The sequence below is a fragment of the Carassius gibelio genome, chromosome B15, assembly GCF_023724105.1.
Source record: "Carassius gibelio isolate Cgi1373 ecotype wild population from Czech Republic chromosome B15, carGib1.2-hapl.c, whole genome shotgun sequence".
Lineage (NCBI taxonomy): Eukaryota > Metazoa > Chordata > Actinopteri > Cypriniformes > Cyprinidae > Carassius > Carassius gibelio.
In genome coordinates, this window is record NC_068410.1 from 28,562,650 (window position 1) to 28,582,411 (window position 19,762).

General features: G+C 34.6%; 1 protein-coding gene across 1 annotated transcript; it reads left to right on the plus strand.

The window, feature by feature from the left end:
• The first annotated feature begins 619 nt into the window (after window positions 1–619).
• Window positions 620–18,304, plus strand: zgc:153184 (uncharacterized protein LOC751652 homolog). Its single transcript, XM_052577126.1, has 6 exons — window positions 620–942; window positions 8,551–8,634; window positions 8,939–9,007; window positions 9,147–9,215; window positions 12,725–12,919; window positions 16,766–18,304. The coding sequence occupies exons 1-6, from the start codon at window positions 937–939 to the stop codon at window positions 17,192–17,194; spliced, it is 852 nt and encodes a 283-aa protein (XP_052433086.1). The 5' UTR covers window positions 620–936; the 3' UTR covers window positions 17,195–18,304.
• The last annotated feature ends 1,458 nt before the right edge of the window (window positions 18,305–19,762 follow it).

A 19,762-nucleotide genomic window follows, 5' to 3' on the forward strand; every position in this document is an offset into this window, starting at 1 on the left:
TTTTTTTTTTTTTTTTTTTTGCAATTATGTGATAATATTACAGTCAAACCTGAACATGTGTTATGTGTTTTCTGTGTGCATGTATATGTGTATATGTTTTATAAGGCTTTGCTGGTTCATTTTCAAACTCCAGAATTTATTTTTAATTATTCAAATATACATTTCAGTACAGTATATATACTGTATGTGTGTGTGTGTGTGTTCAAGTTCAAGTCTGCTTTATTGTCAATTCTTCCACATGTACAGTACATACAAACAGAGAATCGAAATTGCGTTTCATATCGATTGCGTGCGTGTGTGTGTGTGTGTTAAATCAGCATTTTAAGCTGTTATGGTCATGTTACCACGTGCCCCTCTCTGTGGGGTATGTTGTCACTTTTCACTTGCATACTCTCCAGGTAATAAAGAAAAACATGTGCACTGTATTAATGAAACAAGACCACATGCAGTATTTGTACTAGACGTGCATCTTCATTCTAGTCCTTTGTGATGCGATAATATGACGCATAAAACGCTTGCATCTGATACTCACATGATTGGCATCAATTTTCAAACCGAAAGTTCAAATGGGGCATAGTAGGCTAGCCCACTGGTCAAAAGAGGCAGTATACTAGGTTTTGTGACACAGCCAGTATGTTTGTCATAATTGTCATAATTGTTTATGGCTCTTAACTGTCCGGGCTTCGAGTTTACTGAGAGGAGGTGATCGTGATCAGACGCAGATGGACACTGTGTTTTGCGCAGCTCACTTGCCTTCTCCACACCACACAGTTTCTCTTCCTTCGTCGTCTGGGTTTTGAAGTGTTCGCAGATCTGGGTGTTGCTGACTAAACAAACCGAGAGTGGAGTAAGACTGCTGTCAGACTGAGAGCAGAGAGACGCATCTCGGAGCTGCGCTTGGATACAGAAGATCAACGCGGATAAACCTGTTTGAGGATGGAGGTATGATCTCTGTTTATGTATCTATTACTTTTTGCCTTTATGTCCTGCAATAAAAAATAAAAAATACCTAAATGAATCACGGTATGTGGGACACTTATGGACTTGTTAACAGTGAGAAAAGTCACTTGTGAGTCGCTTTGGATAAAAGCGTCTGCTAAATGACTAAATGCAAATGTAAACTGGAATCCACTGACTTACATGTGTTTGTATTGACATTAAGAAAATAGTTTATAACAACTTAGTAACACAAATGACTAGACTAGAATGAATACTATTAATAACAACAATGGTAAATGTTTGGAGAAGAGTAGTAGCTTGAATGTAACATTTATTATTAGGCTATGACACTTTAAACTAATGACCTGTAAAGTCTTGTTTCAATATTTGTCATTTAGTTTTTAGTTTTTGTTTTTTATACAGTCTCACCTTTGCTCTTTAGTTATGGAAAATGTAAGGGTTGTTGCTTTTTGAGAAACATATGCGACTTCTTCTGATGACACCCTCTGGTATTTAAAATTAGAAAGCTTGTTAGTAAATTAAAGATTTTTATTTTTATTTTTTTTAAATAGGAGAGTAATCAAAGTTTTTTGGTTAGCTCGTTAGCATAATCATTAAATTGTGACCCATATATCTGGCAATATATCCGTTACCATAAATTTGAGTCAGTCCATGGTGGCTGAAGTGAGCTGCTGCAGAAACACTACTCAGACTGTTTTAACCCCAAATCACCACAAAATGAGGCAGGAAGGGCCGTCTGCAGAATATCTTCCTCTGTTCGAAAAGTAAGAGCATTGATTTTTTTTTCTCTTAACCACAAGCATAAAGTTCCTCACGTGGCGTGTGGCGGTTGGGTTGTTACTTCTGCAAGTGTAATCAAAGAGCATTCAACTCTTTCCTTGGTGTTCATCTTAAGGTCATTAAAAGGGATGTGAAAGCAGGAGGTATGCTTTTCCACAGGATCTACATGTCAGAATGTACAATGCACTGTACATTACCACCGGTGTAAAGTATATATATATATATAACCTCTATGTGTGAAAATTACATATATGTATTTAAGGAATAATTAATGAAAGGCCATTGTGCATTATTTTTCAATAATCCGAGAGATTAAAGTAAATTATTCTGATTATACCACGGTTAACACTCCTCAAGATATTGTTCAGATGTTTTATTTCAAGACATCGTTTTTGTTCTTAAAATGCTCTTGTGTGTAGAACTCATCTCATCCCAAAACCATCACTTCTTATAACAGTTACTGGACAGAAAAATAGAAATTAAGCAAGTGTGAATTAGGCATTAAAAAAATGCATACAACAAAATAGCCTACATCTGTCTTCTGTAGTCATGCATCATACACTCCTAAAAATAATAAAGTTTCCGAAATAAAGATTTCCACACTGATGCATTTTTGGTTCACCAAACAACCTTTCAGTGAACAGATTATATTCTTAGTGTAAAGAACATTTTAATAATCTAATGAAACCTTTTTTTCTACTATAAAAGACCTTTTGTGGAGTGGAAACATTCAGTGTGTGACACTGTCACACGAGAGACATGTTAAATGATGTTATAGGGTCTTCGTGGATCCATCAATGGCAATTATGAACCTTTAATTTTAATAGTATAGATGTATGTCTGGTTACAGAATTCCTATACTGTTATGTAGAAAATAGTCAAAAAGAATGAGAAGGTGTTTCCAAACTTTTGATTTGTAACAGTGTGCAGTACATGGAAAGCACCAGTATGTTCATTTTTAATGGAAAGTTTACATAGATGAGTGAGAGGAAGAGAGAGAGTGGAGGATGACTGAAAGAGGAAACACAGGGAGGGTCATTCTCATGAGAGAAAGCTCTTCTTTGTGGCATGACTTCAACCTAGTAATAATGTAAAGAGAAAAGAAGAACTCCTTAAAGGCACATCACTGCAGAAAGCAACACCATGTGAGAAAGTCATAAGGAAGATCCCACATACCATCACACTTAGAAAACTGGGAGTCCCCTCTGCTTGAGCATGTTGTGGAAAAAGGAAAGAGAACACATTATAACTGGACTTGCCAAATATTTGGGCCACAAATTTTATGTAATATTGTAGTAAGCCAACAATATTTCAAGTGCTATTGGATGCTGTCACAGTAAGTAGTGTACACTGCCACAAATGCAATTATTACTAGATTTCCTAGTTTAATTAAAAACATAGAAGTTTAAAGGAACAGTTTATCCAAAAATTTAAAATTTGGAAATATGTATTCTCCTTCGCCCTCATGTCATTCTAAACCCATGTATATTTCTTTCTTCGGTGGAACACAAAAGCAGATGTTTCGAAGAATGTTGATGCTGCTCTTTTGATGGAAGTGTATGATGCCCTTTACTTTAGAGTCTTTTGATGTTTTACAATATCTTTGTTAGAGACATGAACTGAAATTGAAGTTGTAATTTTGTTGAAAATATAATGTGTCCTAGCTCTTACATCAAGGGACATATCTAGAAAATGATTTATATGGTGACAAGGGGATGGCATAAGGACCATGAGCAACCTTCTATATGTATAGTCCTTGTGGATTTATGGTCTCATATGCACATTTGTGTCCATGAATATTCATAATGGTTGCATTACAATTTATTGTCTATTTTAATTAATAAGAAGTTACAATAACAAGTTTGCATTATTAAAGTAATGTCAGCCTTCAAAAAATGATCTAAGACCGATCTCAAGTGCACTAGCTCAGACCAAAATTGTGAATAATATGAAAAATTGGACAGCTGTTTTTAAATTACAATTTAGATCTTTATTAAAAATTGTACCTTTAAAAAAATGTCAGTGATATTCACAAATTTAACAAGCATAAACGTACAAAACTTAAAAATAGAGTATTGTGCCTTAGCTTAACAACATGCTAATATCAAACACTAAAATCAGCTGCAAATCAAATCTTACTGTTACAACTGCTATTTTTAGAGAGTTCACCACTAATCACCTTTGAGGTTCCATGACAGTTGGACTGCTGCCTACAGCTGCATTCATGCATACTTTTTCTGCAAAATTTCGTGGGCGAAATCAAGTCAGTTATAGGAATCTACACGATTGTGAGTTTTGAGTGAGGGTGAAAAAAAAAGTTCAAGACACAGTTTTGCTCCTTGTCAAGTTGGTCTTGTGAATTTGTTGCATCGTTGGTTTGATGGTGACTTTTGCACAAGCGGTGCTTCATTCATTAAACATTTTTTGAAATGTCGTTAATGTCACCGCACGCACCTAAAGGAAGGAAACAGATTTGTGGCTAGGATTTGAAACGGAACTAATGCATTGAACTGCCTTTTTATATATGTCAATATATGTTAGGACAACACACATGCACTAAGGTTAGTCTTTAACACTAACCTTAAATCAAAAAAACGTTGTATACAATCCTTTTTGAAGCTGTAGATATGTAAGAAATAAAGAATAAACATCCTGCCGAGCTTATCTTTTCTATTATACAGCTTGTCTTACTGCATTTTGCTTTACTGTCAAACATTGGTATTAATTCCCTGTGCACACCGAGTCTATGTCATGTTCCCTCTTGTCAGGCCTCATGACATGGTAGCTGTTTCTCCCATTGCTTTCAGTGATGCAGCACACAGAGAACCTTTGTAAAAACACAAGCTGTGTGTCTGAAAGGCCGGTGAAGGCAGTGGAAAAGTGTGATCTTCTGATGATGTAAAATTCAAACACATCATGTTTTCCTGGACTGGCTTACTCTCCTGTTCTCATATTAATGAGATGTGGAATGACCATATTATTTATTTGCTTCAACTAGAAAGAATATGTCCAAAGCACCATTATCTCTTCTTTTTTTTTCTTTTTTTATGTTCAATTTTTTTCCTTTTACCTTATATATAGTGTATATCCTCATGACCCCAAATATCTTTGAACTTTGGCTGAACTCCAGAGGCGAGTGTCCAGAAAGCATGAATTCAAGTACATTGCATCATGTGCATCATGTGTCTACTGATAGTGTTCACTTCTATGACAAAGGCTCTTTAAGAGAAGCATCAAAGGTGTACCAAGATGTCAGTTGTCAAATTTCCTTGTACATGATTAGAAGTGCAACAAAAAGTACTGTGGTGGTGGTACAGTGGTGTGCGATGATGGGTATGGTAGTATAAGATTTGTCAAAGAATTACAATGAGACTTTTAAAACAGGTTTATAATATCTGGAGAAAAAGGGACATTAGCATTCACATTTATCTCAGTGGAAGTTACTCGGTTATAGATACATGCTAATTAGCTAAACTCTTAGCTAAACAGTGGTAAAATCATTGTGATGAATGGAGTCATGCTGTCATGATAATTCACTGCTTACAGTATAAACTGTAATACACTGTCTGCAGATTTGACAAAAACATAGGCAATTTTGTTTTTTCTGTGCTATCCTCTCGCACTAATTTACGCCCTTCCAAAGGAAGGAGATAATCTGAGATATGACACATGTTGTGTCTGGTGCTCTGGAGCCATAAATTCAGCTGTATCTGGAACAGTTTTGCTGTTGGATCCTCTCGTGACTGTAATTTAGTTGCTAGTTTTGCCAGTCAGAGAACCATCTGCTCAAGACAGCCCTGTGGGAAACTTTGTGGTTTTCCCTCAGAAATAAAGGTCTGGTTAGAACTAAAAATGGATTTACAGTCTGATACCTTCATTAAGAACTTTGCTGGTTCTTTAGTAAACCATGTACCGGTGCTTTAAATCTGCCCTTTTTGTTTACTACAAATCTTAAAGGTTAAAAACCTATACATGCAGAAAATACAGTACTGAGGAAATAAAAGGCCACTTAAGTGCACTTGAACATAAAACAATATCATGACAATTTTTCTTAACAGATTCATATAAGGCCACGTTGCGATTAGAAGTTTAACTTTAAAATACATTTTAATTCTTTTTTCTTTTTTACACACTAAAGCACATGTGAAGTGCTTGATTATAATTTAAACCAGTCAATGTTACATTTTCAGTTAATATAATTAAAATGTACTAAATTGCAACTTCATCGTTACAAATATTGTAATTATTAAAAATATATTTAAATACATTAAGTTTCAATAGAAATTACATTAACGTTGTACTGAAATCGTTCACCCCAAAAGAAATCACTTTATTTTCTTTGAGTTTTGTTACTCAGCTGAAAACCTGTCAGCGTGGAAACACAACATGAACCTGCTGTTGTGAAACAGTCTCAAAAGTGAATATGTTTCCATTAGAAATTCCATTTTGCAGTTTTTGTATACACTTCAACATCATTTGAACCAGTGTTTCTCATACTGTACCACAAACTGCACATGAGCTTTCTCCTCTGACATGGTTTTGCTCAACTATAGCTGACCCAGACCCTCACGGGCCGGTCTGTGGTTTATTTCTCAGGCCACAGCACCCTAAAATAGAGCTTTCTGTACTCCCACTCCCAAAGCGAGCCCGTAATTCCCACCCGCCTTACAGATTTATCCAAACATAGGGTTAAAACGATCTCTGGCTTACTGATGTAGAGACATATTCCAAAGATCTCCATTGTGATGCTTTTTTTTTGTTTTAGGGATTCCTTCTCAAGTCCTCTTTACCAAAAATATCTACAAGGGTCGGTTTAAAGAAACATTAGACAAATTCCTGACCCTATTGTCCTTGTTGTGAAGTTTACCCTGTTTAAGGGGGTTTGGTTTTTTTTGAGGGACAGGAAAGAGTTAACAATCATGGGCGCCAAAATAATGAGTCAAGGGTTGGGTGGTCTCAGGGGAATTCTGCTTATTATGGGTGAAGCAAAGGAACAGCAGGAAATGGAGGGAAGTGGATTGGGGGAAACGCGTCTTCTTTCTGTGCTTGTAAGCACAAATGTGTGCAGCGCTATTCAGAAAGTGTGTGATATTATTTAGTGAGAGTCTGTGCTTTTGTGGCTGGAGGAAGCAAGGCGAGTGGGGTCAACATGTGTGTGGAAATCTAGTTAAATAAAGTGTGGAAAGTGTGTATATTTGGGAGATTTGCGAAGAATGTTTTTGGAGAGATGTATTTCAGTTTGCTAAGTCTGGCAGAGCCACATAGAGAGAAAAAGGCAAGTGTAAGATAAGTTCTTGCCAAGAACAAGTACTTACTCTTGCATTTGAGGCGTTGAAATATACTTTAGGATAATGTTCAGCACAGATTCAGCCATGGCAAATGATTCTATAAAATGTGAAACACTGATACATTCCTGGTGATGAGCGAGAGATAGACTCCCCGGAGGCAGTAAGTGTGATGCTGGTCAGCTGTGTTGATGATAAACTCAAACACACCCATGTTTGTTCTTCAATGGAAAACAGCTGCTGTGTCCAGAATGTAAAACCAGTGGGCTGCATGCTACAAAGTTTATCTCACAATTGTGATATTTTATTTCTTATTTTCTTATATTTTATTTCTCACATTCTGACAAATCGGACATATCTGACAACATTTTTTTTTTAAATAACTGTGACTTTATATCTCTCATTAAATAAATAAAAAAAGTCATTTTCTCAATCACAAACATTATAATTTAGATTTGAATTCAATATTTAATAATTCTAAAAGTATTTTTAGCAATTGCATTTTTTCTTCTCGCATTTGCAACACTCTGACTTTCAATAACAAATGTATATATCACAAATTCAACACAATTGCAACTTCTTTCATATAATTATGGTTTTATGGTGCACATTTGTGACTTTATAACTTTCAAAAACAAATGAATATCTCTCAAATTCAACCTTTTTTCTCATAAATGCAAAGTTATATCACTCATTCACAACTATATATATCAAAATAGTGACTTCATATCTCACAATTGCAACTTTATTCTCATAAATATGAATTCGTTATCAACAGTTGATAACAAACAATCTTTTAATGCAAATTAATTTGTGAAATTTGTCACAATCTTCTTTTTTATTTTTTTTGAGCTTCAATACCAGAGAGCAGTGTAGCTGACGAATGATATAAAACTGATAAATAAATGATATATGCCAATAAAATTCCATTTATGTAAAATTGACACATATATTTGATTACGTCATACATAGGAGAACTCAAAGGAAGGAGCAGGAGGAGAGAGGAAGGGTGGAAATGGAAATCTAAATGAAATGCTGTATTCAAACTCTGGTCTCTTGCCAGTCTGATTAAAACATGTAAATATCAGATGACGTTATAGAAATCACAGCTAATTGTACTTTCAGATACACACAGTATGCGTACTGCAAATATAGAGCGGTAATGAGCTCTTCCAGCCTCTCTGTGGTTCTGATGTCACCATTTCTTAGTTTTGAAAGGCCTTTCATTTTCCAGTTGTTCTTAAGTAAGAAAACATGTCTAGTAAAAACAAGCACATGCTGAATTTTGATTCCATTATTACATCATGCTTGTCTTATGTAATGGGCCCGAAAAAGACGCCCATGTGTAAAATGAGCAGTAGGGTGTATACTTTTTCCTGCAAGCTTCCTCGCTTGTGTTTAGTGGTCTGAGCTTCACTACAGGCCCCTCTGTGTCAATAAAGTGAGATCAGGATACTGTGGTCCACCAGCAAAGAATATCCAACAGTTTGAGTGAAACAAACAGTTTCTGTTTCTCTGTTTGCAGGAGGAAGCGCCAGTCAAGTCGTCAGTAGCTCAGCTGGCTGGAAAACTCAAAGGTTATGCGCTGCCAATGCCAGGAAACATGGAGGTAGTGGAACGTCTGACGTCTTTCTGTTCGTCTCTTAGTTGTTCCTATTTAAAATTGCATTTGCTTTTATTCATACAGTATATTGATTACATACGGTTTGAAAAATCCTTGAGGAATGGTTCTGTAGCAATGTGTGTCAATGTAGGTCTGCAAATGAATTTAGGAGTTACAAAAGTTATTTATTCCCACCTAGAGTCATTCACAAAGTCTACTGACAATCTTGTTAGTGAATAATGAACATTTTCTGTTTTCAGACCCACTTGTGTTCATGTATTTTAGCTTACAGTACGGTTCTGAATTGCAGGTGATATCTATGAGAAGACCCCCATGTTCAATCGTGATAAACGACCAAAAAGATGAAGAACATGACGAGGTGAGGATGCTATCATTGACACATTTGTAACTGAGTTCTAGATATCAATAGGTGATTAATGTTAAAACACCTTCATGAATCCATGTAAAATGGTCTCATCTTAAATGTCTTTGCAGAAACGTATTTTTTTCTGTTGCAGAAGTCGTCTGTCTGTCCTCATCCTCCTAAGATGAAGATAAAGAGTTCACCCCTCATTGAAAAACTACAGGTGAGATTTCCTTGATTATCTGGTTCACACGAGATCTTAGTTTCAGCCAGCTGTTTTCACTGATGAAAGATGCTGACCTCGCTGGTTTGTTAGGTTGCTTATCAAGTTCACATGTCATTTCCGAAGTGAACTTTTATTCAGGAAAAAGGGAAAAGTTGCCTCGTCAAACTATTTGCTGAAATATGTAATTAAGAAGTAACTTGCATGTACTGTAACTGACACATTGCTAAACATGAAGAAGACAATGATGAGTCCAAATAAACTTTAATTAAATTAAAAAGAGTTTACAACCAAGGTGTGGTAACATTCAATACTGCATGAAGCAAATAAACAAAGGGCACTAATGAGTTAATTACAGTTTTTAAAAACTGCTTACATTTTTTAAACTGCGTTCAAAAGATCACAAACACATTTCAAAAGCAAACATTTGTCTTATGTTGTAAACACCTTTGCCATAATATTATATTTTGGGATATTTCATTTACAAACAGTTAGTTATTCAAACCCTAAAGCTCTTCTTTGGTGAGCTCCTATGCACATTTCTGTAGAAAGTAATTGTCAGAGAGATGTTAAAAAATTCACGGTAAACACGAAAGCAAGATTGAAACCAAACTTTTCTTACTGTAAGCATTTGTGGTTGTGAATACACTATTACACAGCACAAAATAAAGCGAACACATCAACCAAAGCAAGAGTGTTTGCACACGTGAGGGGTTAGTGTAAGGCACTGATTAATTCGTTTGGAGAATTGTGCAAAAAAAGCAATAACCACATTCATTGTGCTTCGTCTGCTCATTCTGAGGTGCAAGTAGTTTATTATATAGGCAAATTATTATATTCAGTAGCTTCTCCTACTTTTCTCGATGATGTATAGTGCCAGCTTATCAGGAAGTGACGATTTTGTTCTCTTGGATGGAAACAGTGCTTGTTTGAAAATGTTTTGTGTGATATTCCAATTTGGCGCATAAGTTAAATTCGCAGCTTTGGATGGAAACTCGGCTAGTAACATCCAGCGAATTATTTGAGTTTTTAAATATATTTTAAACGCGTACGCTTCTTGCAGCATTAATAGGAATCTCCTCTTTTTTATTTTTTGTAAAGGCCAACTTATTGTTTCTCTTGAACATCAAAATATTAGTCATATTACAGAATTTTGCCAGTATACCTGTTGTACCTGCTGCTACTTTTATAAGACACTCCTGTCACCTAGTGTTAAAAATGTGCTACTGCAAGGGCATATCAAAAACAAGACCCGATGCCTTAAAGACAGTGGTTTTCAAACCTGTCCTTGGAGTTCCCCAAGTCCTGCACATTTTGTATGTCTCACTCATCTATCACACCTGATTCAACTCATCATCTCATTAGTGGAGACTGCAAGACCTGAAGTAGGTGTGTATATGTGATATAAGGAGGCATACAAAATGTGCAGTGCTGGGGTACTTCATGGAGAGGTTTGAGAACCACTGGCTTAAGATGTTCAGAATGTCATGCTACGACGATAGTCTTAGTATTTATGCGATTGTTTATACAGAATGTATAGTTTACATAAAGTAGTAAATGCAGTTCTTCTATTTTAACCAATTCAAAATAAGATTTTTTGTATCATCTTCTTTTAGTCATTATTTTGTCAAACTGACAAAATGTGTTACATGCAGTTTGCATTAAACAATATTCATCTGCAAACAAAGCAATGCTTTTTTGTTTGTTTGTTTGTTTGTTTGTATGCAACTTTTCTGCCACCTAGAGTGTAAGTGGTACTACTGCATAGCCAAAACCTGCAACTAAACCCCACATGGCATCTCTCATGAGAAGGTGTCTAGTTAGTTTGAACTGTCATTGGTCTGTGGGATATGTCTCCTTATAAAAAGGACAGCACTGTCTCCTCCGATTGGTTCAGGCAAGGACTCTAATGAGATAATGGCTTAGCCACAGTAGCTGAGTGCTGAGCTGTACTAGACTCGACTTAGCAGCTATCCGGCAGTCATGGGACAAAAGGGTTGCCGTTTCTCTCTCCTCTTGTTCTCTCCTGTACAGGTAGGAGATATTAATCAAGAGGAACTTAATACATTTTTATTTGTTCTAACATGCTGTTTATTTCTTAAAGGTATACATACCTTTCATACATTTCTGTCATACTGATCGTAATATCTGCTTATGAGATTTAGATGATTTGCTGCCTTTTTAGTTTGTTGAGATTCATCTTAGCCAGAACCAGTGGGATATAAACTAAGCCTGATCTATGTCCAACAGCCAATGCCAGAGGTTAACCATGGGTAACACACAGGTAGCCAAGGTAAAGAGAATTTTAAGAACATAGATATTTCTGTGATTGGTTTGACAAACATGTCTTTTAATTTGCATTTTTTTTTTTACGTTTTATTTTTATTTATTTTTTATTCTGACAGCGTTCTACAAATATGAATCACTTATCATTTTCTTTTTATTATTTTAAATTAGAATTTTAACTAATTAATGTATTTTTATTCATTAAAATATTTCAAAATGTATTAAATATATTGCATTTTCTATTTTTACAAAAATATTAGCTTGCCATTATGTTATAAGTTTATTAAATGTAATAATTGTTTATTTTTTTAAGTGTATTTACTTTTTTAAATAATATTTGCATGCATACCATTATATTTTATTTTTCCATATTAAAATATTATGTTTCTTTTCATAATTTTGTCAAATAAGTTTGATTCATTACTTATTATTATTTTATTAATTGGCTTTTTGCCTTTAGTAAATAGAAAGTGGTGATTTTGACAGGAAAGAGGAGGGAGAGAAAAAGACATGACCCAGGCCAAACTGGTTTATTTTATTATCATTGATATACTATTATAGATTTTGTTATTCTAAATTACATTTTAGTTTTTATGTTTTTATTTTAGTCTTATATATGGCAAAATAATTTTTGTTAGTTTGTAAATTTTTTAATTAGCATTTGTTCATTTTTGATTTTTTAATTTTAGTTAATTTTAAAGTTATTTTAGAATAACTTAAACCAAATAAACTAGCTGATATATACAAGGTATATATATATATATGTGTGTGTGTGTGTGTGTGTGTATATATATATTTAATATATATATATATATATATATATATATATATATATATATGTATGTGTGTGTGTGTGTGTGTGTGTGTGTGTGTATATATATATATATATATATATATATATATATATATATATATATATATATATATATATATATATATATATATATATATATATATATATATATATATATATATTCAGTTTACCCAGCATTGAGTGCAACAGTTATATATCTTGAACAATGAACAGCCCTGTGTGCCACTAAATTCATATTTTATAAAAGGTAAAATAATTGTTTATTTAACTCTTATAAGTTTTTTATCATCAGTGAGATGCATTATGGTAATGTGCATTCTTCCGTCCACTTTTCATGAAAAAATTTCGTTTGAACACTAGTTTTGTCTTCATTCAAGAACATAACAGATTCTTTCCTCCTCTCATTAAGGCCAATCTTGCCCTCTCTCCAACTGTCCTGCTCTCCCCACCCAAAAGTCCAGAGTCCAAACAGCCGCCCACTGCCTTCAGTCCCATCAGCCCCTGCAGCTCCACCCTGCAGCCCCCTCAGCTGTCCTGTGAAGATGAGGCGCCAGTTAGCTTTGAGCAGCCGGTCGAGGGCACTCCACTGCTCAGCATCAACAAGGTCAGTTAGTCTGTCAATATCAATAGCAATACAGAGGATCTCACTTTCCAAAATACACTAAATAAACTGGGCTGACACAAAATCCTGTACTTCAGAAGAGTGGAGATGTCTGGGACATGATAATGGTAAAACAAATCTAGAGGGTAAAAAATTGCCTTTTTTCAAGCCTTATTTATTCAACAGCTTGCAAATATTGTGTGTGTGAAAGAGTGTAAATGGTAGATTGCTCTAGGTAATGCAATAAATTTAGCAAGAGAAATAAGATTTTTCTCCCCATTTCATAATTATTTTCATCACATTGTCTTAATGTGTTTTGAATGTATATAAAAAAATAAATATAAAATCTGCATTAAAAATGGCATAAACATTACTTTGGGGATTTTTGTTGTAGACCAATGTGAAGAGCAAAACAGGATCTCTAATTTTAGCAGTAACCTTTTACAGGCTTGCTGTTTCTCAGAGAACCTGATGTGTGCAGAATGATATCAGCATCTAGGTGCACATCTCTTTGCGTGCAGCCAGTATTGTTGGCTTAAGCTCTGTGTAAGCCTATAGAGACTGTCCATGCACTGCCTGAGGACATAATAACAGGGTTTGCAAACTCTAATCCAATCAGGCCACTTCTGCATCACAGCCTATGCACCTTTTCAAATAGCATTCACAAGAGAATGCAGCCATAACACATGATTGTTTATTTTTCGCATGTAGCTGCTGAACTATGTCCTTTAAATCTGGAAAGCAAATATAATCTACTACTGTACATTTGACAAATTATGCAGTATACTGTACATACAGAGCATGTATATACATTGAATGTATATGCCACAATGCATTTGTCTCAACTCAACCTTACAGTTTCATTTTGAAGAATGAATTGGTGGTAATACCAGCTGTAAATGTTAAATTTTCTCTTACATAAAACATTCTTAAATATATGTTATAGCATTAAGTAAATAGGCAGTATTTAGTGCTGGGTCGAATGCACTACATTGCTGCTTTTTAGAATTAAAATTTATGTTGTGAAATTTGCAAATAAATCACTGTTTTTTATATAGTCTGATAAATGGATTCACAAAAAGGTCTGAATCTGTTTGCAGTTCGGTTTGATTAATTTGTAAGGTTCACTCACTAACTGAATCATTTTTTTTTTTGTGATTTCTTAAACAGAAATAATAACGGGATGTTTTATGAGACAGGAAACAAAATAATGAGATGTTTAGATGAGATGTTTAATTCACTGTAGAAACAAAACTAGTCTTTTATTATTTATCAGCAAAGACGCAACTTGATTATGTACTGCTAAGACCATTTCTATAAATATACACCACCAGTTTTTGGACAGTAAGTTGTTTTAATGTTTTTTGAAGAACTCTCTTCTGCTCACCAAGACCACCATTTATTTGATCATAAAAAACAAACAAACAAACAAACAAAAACGTAATATTCTGAAATAGTTTTACTACTTAAAATAACTGTTTTCTATTTGAATGTTTTTTAAAATGTAATTTATTCCTTTGATCAAAGCTAAATTTTAACCATCATTAGTAAGTACATTTTATTCATAGAGCACATTTAAGCTAACACTGACCAACGTGCTGTACAAAACAATCATAAAATACAGTAAAGTATAAAATACAGTACAATAAAATACAAATAAAAAGCCAAGATAACAATACTAATCCATAAATTAAAAACCAGGAAAGGCCACAGAATAAAAATGCATTTAAAATGTAGACTTAAAAACCGAAATAGAAAGAGCAGTCTTAATGTCAGGTGGCAACTGATTCCATAACTGTGGTGCAGCTACTCCAACGGATCTGTCACCTTCAAACTTGTGACCGTGGGATGAATACAAGAGTTTTAATAAAAGATCTGAGGGACTTAGGAGCAGAATTAAATGAGATAAGATCAGAAATGAATGAATGATTAAGTTCTTTAAAAACTAAATTTTGAATTGAATCTAAAGGAGACAGGAAGCCAGTGGAGCGATGCTAAAATTGATATGATCACATTTTTTTTTGCACCAGTTAACAATCTGGCTACTGCATTCTGGACCCTCAGCAAATGAGCCAGTGAATATTGGGGAAGACCTAGGTATAAGGAATTACAGTAGCCAATCGTAATGTGATAAATGCATGAATAACTTTTTACAAGTCTTGAAAGGAAAGTGTTGATTTATGTCTAGAAATTATTCTCAATTGATAACAGCTATTTTTAACAACTGAGATAATTAGCTTTTCAAGGCAAAGCTCAGGGTCAAAAATAACACCTACATTTTTTGCTTGTGACAACATATGGAATGAGATTGTTTAACTAACTATAGAGTTTCTGTTTTTAAAGGGACCAAAAAAACATTTTTTTTTTTTTTATTATTTAGCTGGAGGAATTGTTCACCATACAGATTTTAATGTCCTTCAGACAGTCCATAAGAGGCTGCAGAGAATATTTGGATTTTAATGGAACATATAACTCAGAAACATAGTAATTAAAAGAGATTTTATATTTCCTAATTATATTACCAAGTGGAAGCATGTACACTTAAATAAATAATGGCCCCAGAATGGACCCTTGAGGAACCCCACAATTAATTTGTTCTTAAATATCAGTCTTTTTCTTCTTCATAACACATATGGAGCTTGACAGCCTCAGTCCTCATTCTCTTTCTAATGCAAACCAGGGCTGTCAATGCACTCTGAAAATGTAAAACCTCCCCTTTTGTGTTAAGTGGATAAACCATGATTATGCTGTATCATTGTATCCATTACTCCAGTCTTCAGCGTCACACCATCCTTTATTCCATCATTCTAACAGGCTGATTTGCTGTTCAAGAAACATTTATTATTACTATTATTATTATTATTATCAGTATTTAAAACAGTTGAGTACATTTTTTTCAGGATGCTTTGATGAATAGAAAAATCTAATTGGTAAATCACAGGAATAAATTACATTTTAACATATTTATTTCTATTGGAAATTTTTTTTGTGGCTGTATTTTGGATCAAATAAATACAGGCTTGGTGAGCAGGAGAGACTTCCTTAAAAAACATAAAAAATCTTATTGTTGAAAAACTTTTGACTAGTAGTGTTCATAACCACATTCAAAAACATCAACATATTGCACAGTTTTTTTTTTTTCAAGATGAAGTCAAGATGAAAGACTAGATCCTATACTGATGTATGCATTACTCTAATATTGCATTTTGTAAATAGCTGTGGGTTGTTGATGGTTATCTTTCCACCTAAACTTCATTTTAGGGCATCATTATATGGCTATATTAAAAAAAAACTAGGCAAAAACCATCACAGGAAGGAAATATCCACTGCAGGAACCAGTCATAGATTGAACTGTGACAAACTCAGGTTGACTAGTCAAGAAGAATGTTGTTTAAAATTTAGCTTTTTTTCACTTAGTACTAAAAAGTAGCAATATAATATAGTTAACAATAATTAAAATTCCATATTACCATATTGACAGAAACAGCCAGCATCACCACCTTAATCGAAGATTACTGTTTTTTGTTTTTTAAAATGAATCATTCAATAAATGAGTATTGTGTTGTTAGCTTAGCAACATGCTAATGCCAAACTCTGCTGGAATCAGCTTTGAGTTGAATGTTCTGTGTGGTAAATATGACGAGGGCTATTTGTCTGGCGTGTGGCGTTACAGCTAATATAGAGTGTTTTATTTATGAGATTCTGACAAGTTAACATGTTGTTTATGTAGCATTGCAGCTAAGTAAGTTTGGAAACAAAGTAAATATGTCATTTGTAGTCTTACTGTAGCTTATCAATGTATGAATTCACCTTGTACAAACTCCACCATTTTGTGCATTCACTTCACAGAGTCGAGCTAGGCTGTCTTTTAAGAGACGGCTGCCCACACGACAACACAGGAAGTCAGCATGTGAGGAGACAAAATGGAATGATGGAAACGAATCTCCGTGTGAACCAGATAGTCAACAGCAGAATGGAGAGGAAGGGGAATTGATTGGTGGGCCTTCGCAGAAGGATACAGAAGATAAAATAGACTCTGCTCAACCCCTCAATGGCCCACAACAGGATAAAGACAGGACAGAGCACAGAGATGTACCCCAAGAAAATGAGCCGGCCCAAGTAGTCCATATAGAAAATAAAGATGAAGGAACTGAAGGAGGAAATGAACCTTCTGACTGTAAACAGGCCCAAAAAGAAGGGAAGGAGGAGACAGAAGAGGACAGGACAGAAGTGAAAGAGGACAAGGAAGTGCTGGATGCAGAGAACAACCCAGAATAGAAGTAAAAGGGTAATGGTCATCAAATGTTTTGTTTTTTTGCCAATAAGCATTGATTTAGCAACCTAGAATAGTGAGAAGATTATTGCAGACAACAGTTGAATTATTGGAGTTTCTAACAAACGTTCAGGTCAACTAATTGAAAACAGACTCCATTATAGATAAAGAGGGACAATGTCTGAAAGCCAGAATTGAACCTCTTTTAAAACTGTGGATTTATGGACTTAATATTGCTAGAGCAAATATTACACAAAGGGTTATATGTTATCAACACACTCATTTATAACTCTTTTATGTTTTGGAGAATTGGTGGTGAATTTGTACAATCTAATTTGTATGTTTTTGTACAATCTCCTTGCACACCACTGCTGGTTAAGTTTAGAAACCATTAAATCAAACCCTGAGTTTCTATTCAAACTCTTTAGGGTATGTCTGAGTAATTCATATGCCTCTATCTTGCTTGCTTTTGCTTTTAAATAAACGTATGTTGAATTCTTATATGCTGCTCAGAGAGTGAGAAAGCTGTCACCTTTGGAGAGCATTCTCTATCTTAAAAGTTCTAACCTTCACTCGATCTGAATATTTTATTTGATTCAATTTACAAAATGACAAATATCACTGAAAATAGGTGATATGTTTATTGACTGTCAGTTAATTAAAAAATATCTGACATGCCTCTGTGACTGTCCTAGGCTCTGTTAACTGCAAAGGTTGGCTAGAAATGATCCGTAAACACTTCAGAAATGCTTTATCTTTCATTCATTATGAGTGTTTAGGTTTTCTGACATTAAGTTAGTTGAGAGTCTTGTGGAGAGGTTGTGTGGTTGTAAAATCATGAGTCACTAACTGCACTTTATCACTGATGGGTAATGAAATGCACAGGTTTGTTTTTGACATCTTGCAGAAAAATGATAAATAACAAGATAAATAATACAAAGAACTAGTGGCAGATATTACAAAAGCCAAATTCGCCAGCAGTCTCTTCCACTGCTGCTATGCAAAGATACTTTGAAATGCCTGGAATGTATCACTGTGACTGCAAAGCTACTGTACTGCATCAATGACCTTTTACTTCCCATATAAGACTGAATAAACAGCTTTATTTACACTTACCAGATGCTTTCCTTTATTACAGTAATTAAGGGTTAAGCCTTTTTAATGGTTAACCTTGAACAATGATATCTGGCCTTTTCTCATAGTTTTCTTTGATCAACATTAATGGGATAGATAAGTCGAAAATGAAAATCATCATTTACTCAACCAGCTGTCTTTTCCTCTGTGATACTCAGAAAGAGTTATTCTGCAGAATGCTAAAGCTGCTTAAAATGAAAGTGAAAATATGCAAACCCCTAATTATGAATTGAGTTTCCATTAAAATGTTATTATATATCCTATCAGAATGTAAATTATGATTGATCACGTGATCAAGTAAAAACACAATGGCGAGACCTCACTGACTGACCAGACCCATAAACACATCCATCACAGTAATGTGAGCAAACCAGGTAACAGTTGGAAATCCCCTCTGGTCTGGCCTCGCCCACTGATCTGGAAACCCCCATTGCTGTTCTGCAGAGACCAATGTGCATAAACTGCTGAGACTAGTCTTAAATGTTAGTCATATAATTTGTTTCTGCAAGACTGGTCATTATTTTTTATAATCAGTCACACAAAATCAGAAGATTAAATCAGAAAATTAAGGATGGTTACCACTTCACTGCTTTGTTTGATTAACTGCTAGTTAGTCAAGCTAGATTTTAAAACAGTCTTAACGTGGTGACTATCTTAATGCACCTGCCCCAGTAATGTAAGTCTTCGGCACAATGTGCTGCATTGCTGTAACTTGTTTGAATTAGTTCGAATGAAGTTTGAAAGCAATGGAAGAGACAGAGTTATTAGTTACTGTCAATTTATTTTTTACTTAAATATCAGTCTTTTCGTCTTCTTCTTAACACATATGGAGCTTGACAGGCTCAGTCCTCATTCTCTTTGTAATGCGAACCAGGGCTGTCAATGCACTCTGAAAATGTAAAACCTCCCCTTTCGTGTTAAGTGGATAAAAATATGGATTTCATCCAGACACGTGGTGACAAGGTGAATACATTTTCATTAGAGGTGCCAAGATGAAGCTTTATGAAGCTTTGACGCTTTCCACAGCTAGAGGTGCTGAAAAGTGGTAAATTTCTCGAGGCTTTGAATGCATGCTATTTGGACACCTGCTGGTCCATCCTATTAGTGTGCAGAAAAAACTAATAGTAGTGCGCCAAAATGTGTGCTACGTGGTTAAAAGAGGCTCGATAAATGTAACATTCTGTATACACATTATTTTTCCTGTAAGAGTGGTCGCAGCCATTTGTAAATTTAATGTGTCTGGGTTTCAGTGCAAAACGGCTTATGTCCATGTTGAAGAATCAGGTGGATAGTAAACACACGTAAAATAAATAAATTATTTCAAGTTTTTATGCTAGCTGGTTGTTTCATGAGGTTTCATAATTGTGTAACTGCTTTTGTTCAAAAGAGGAAAATTATCCTGTTATTTAGACTGGAAAAAAGAGGCTTAAAATGATTAA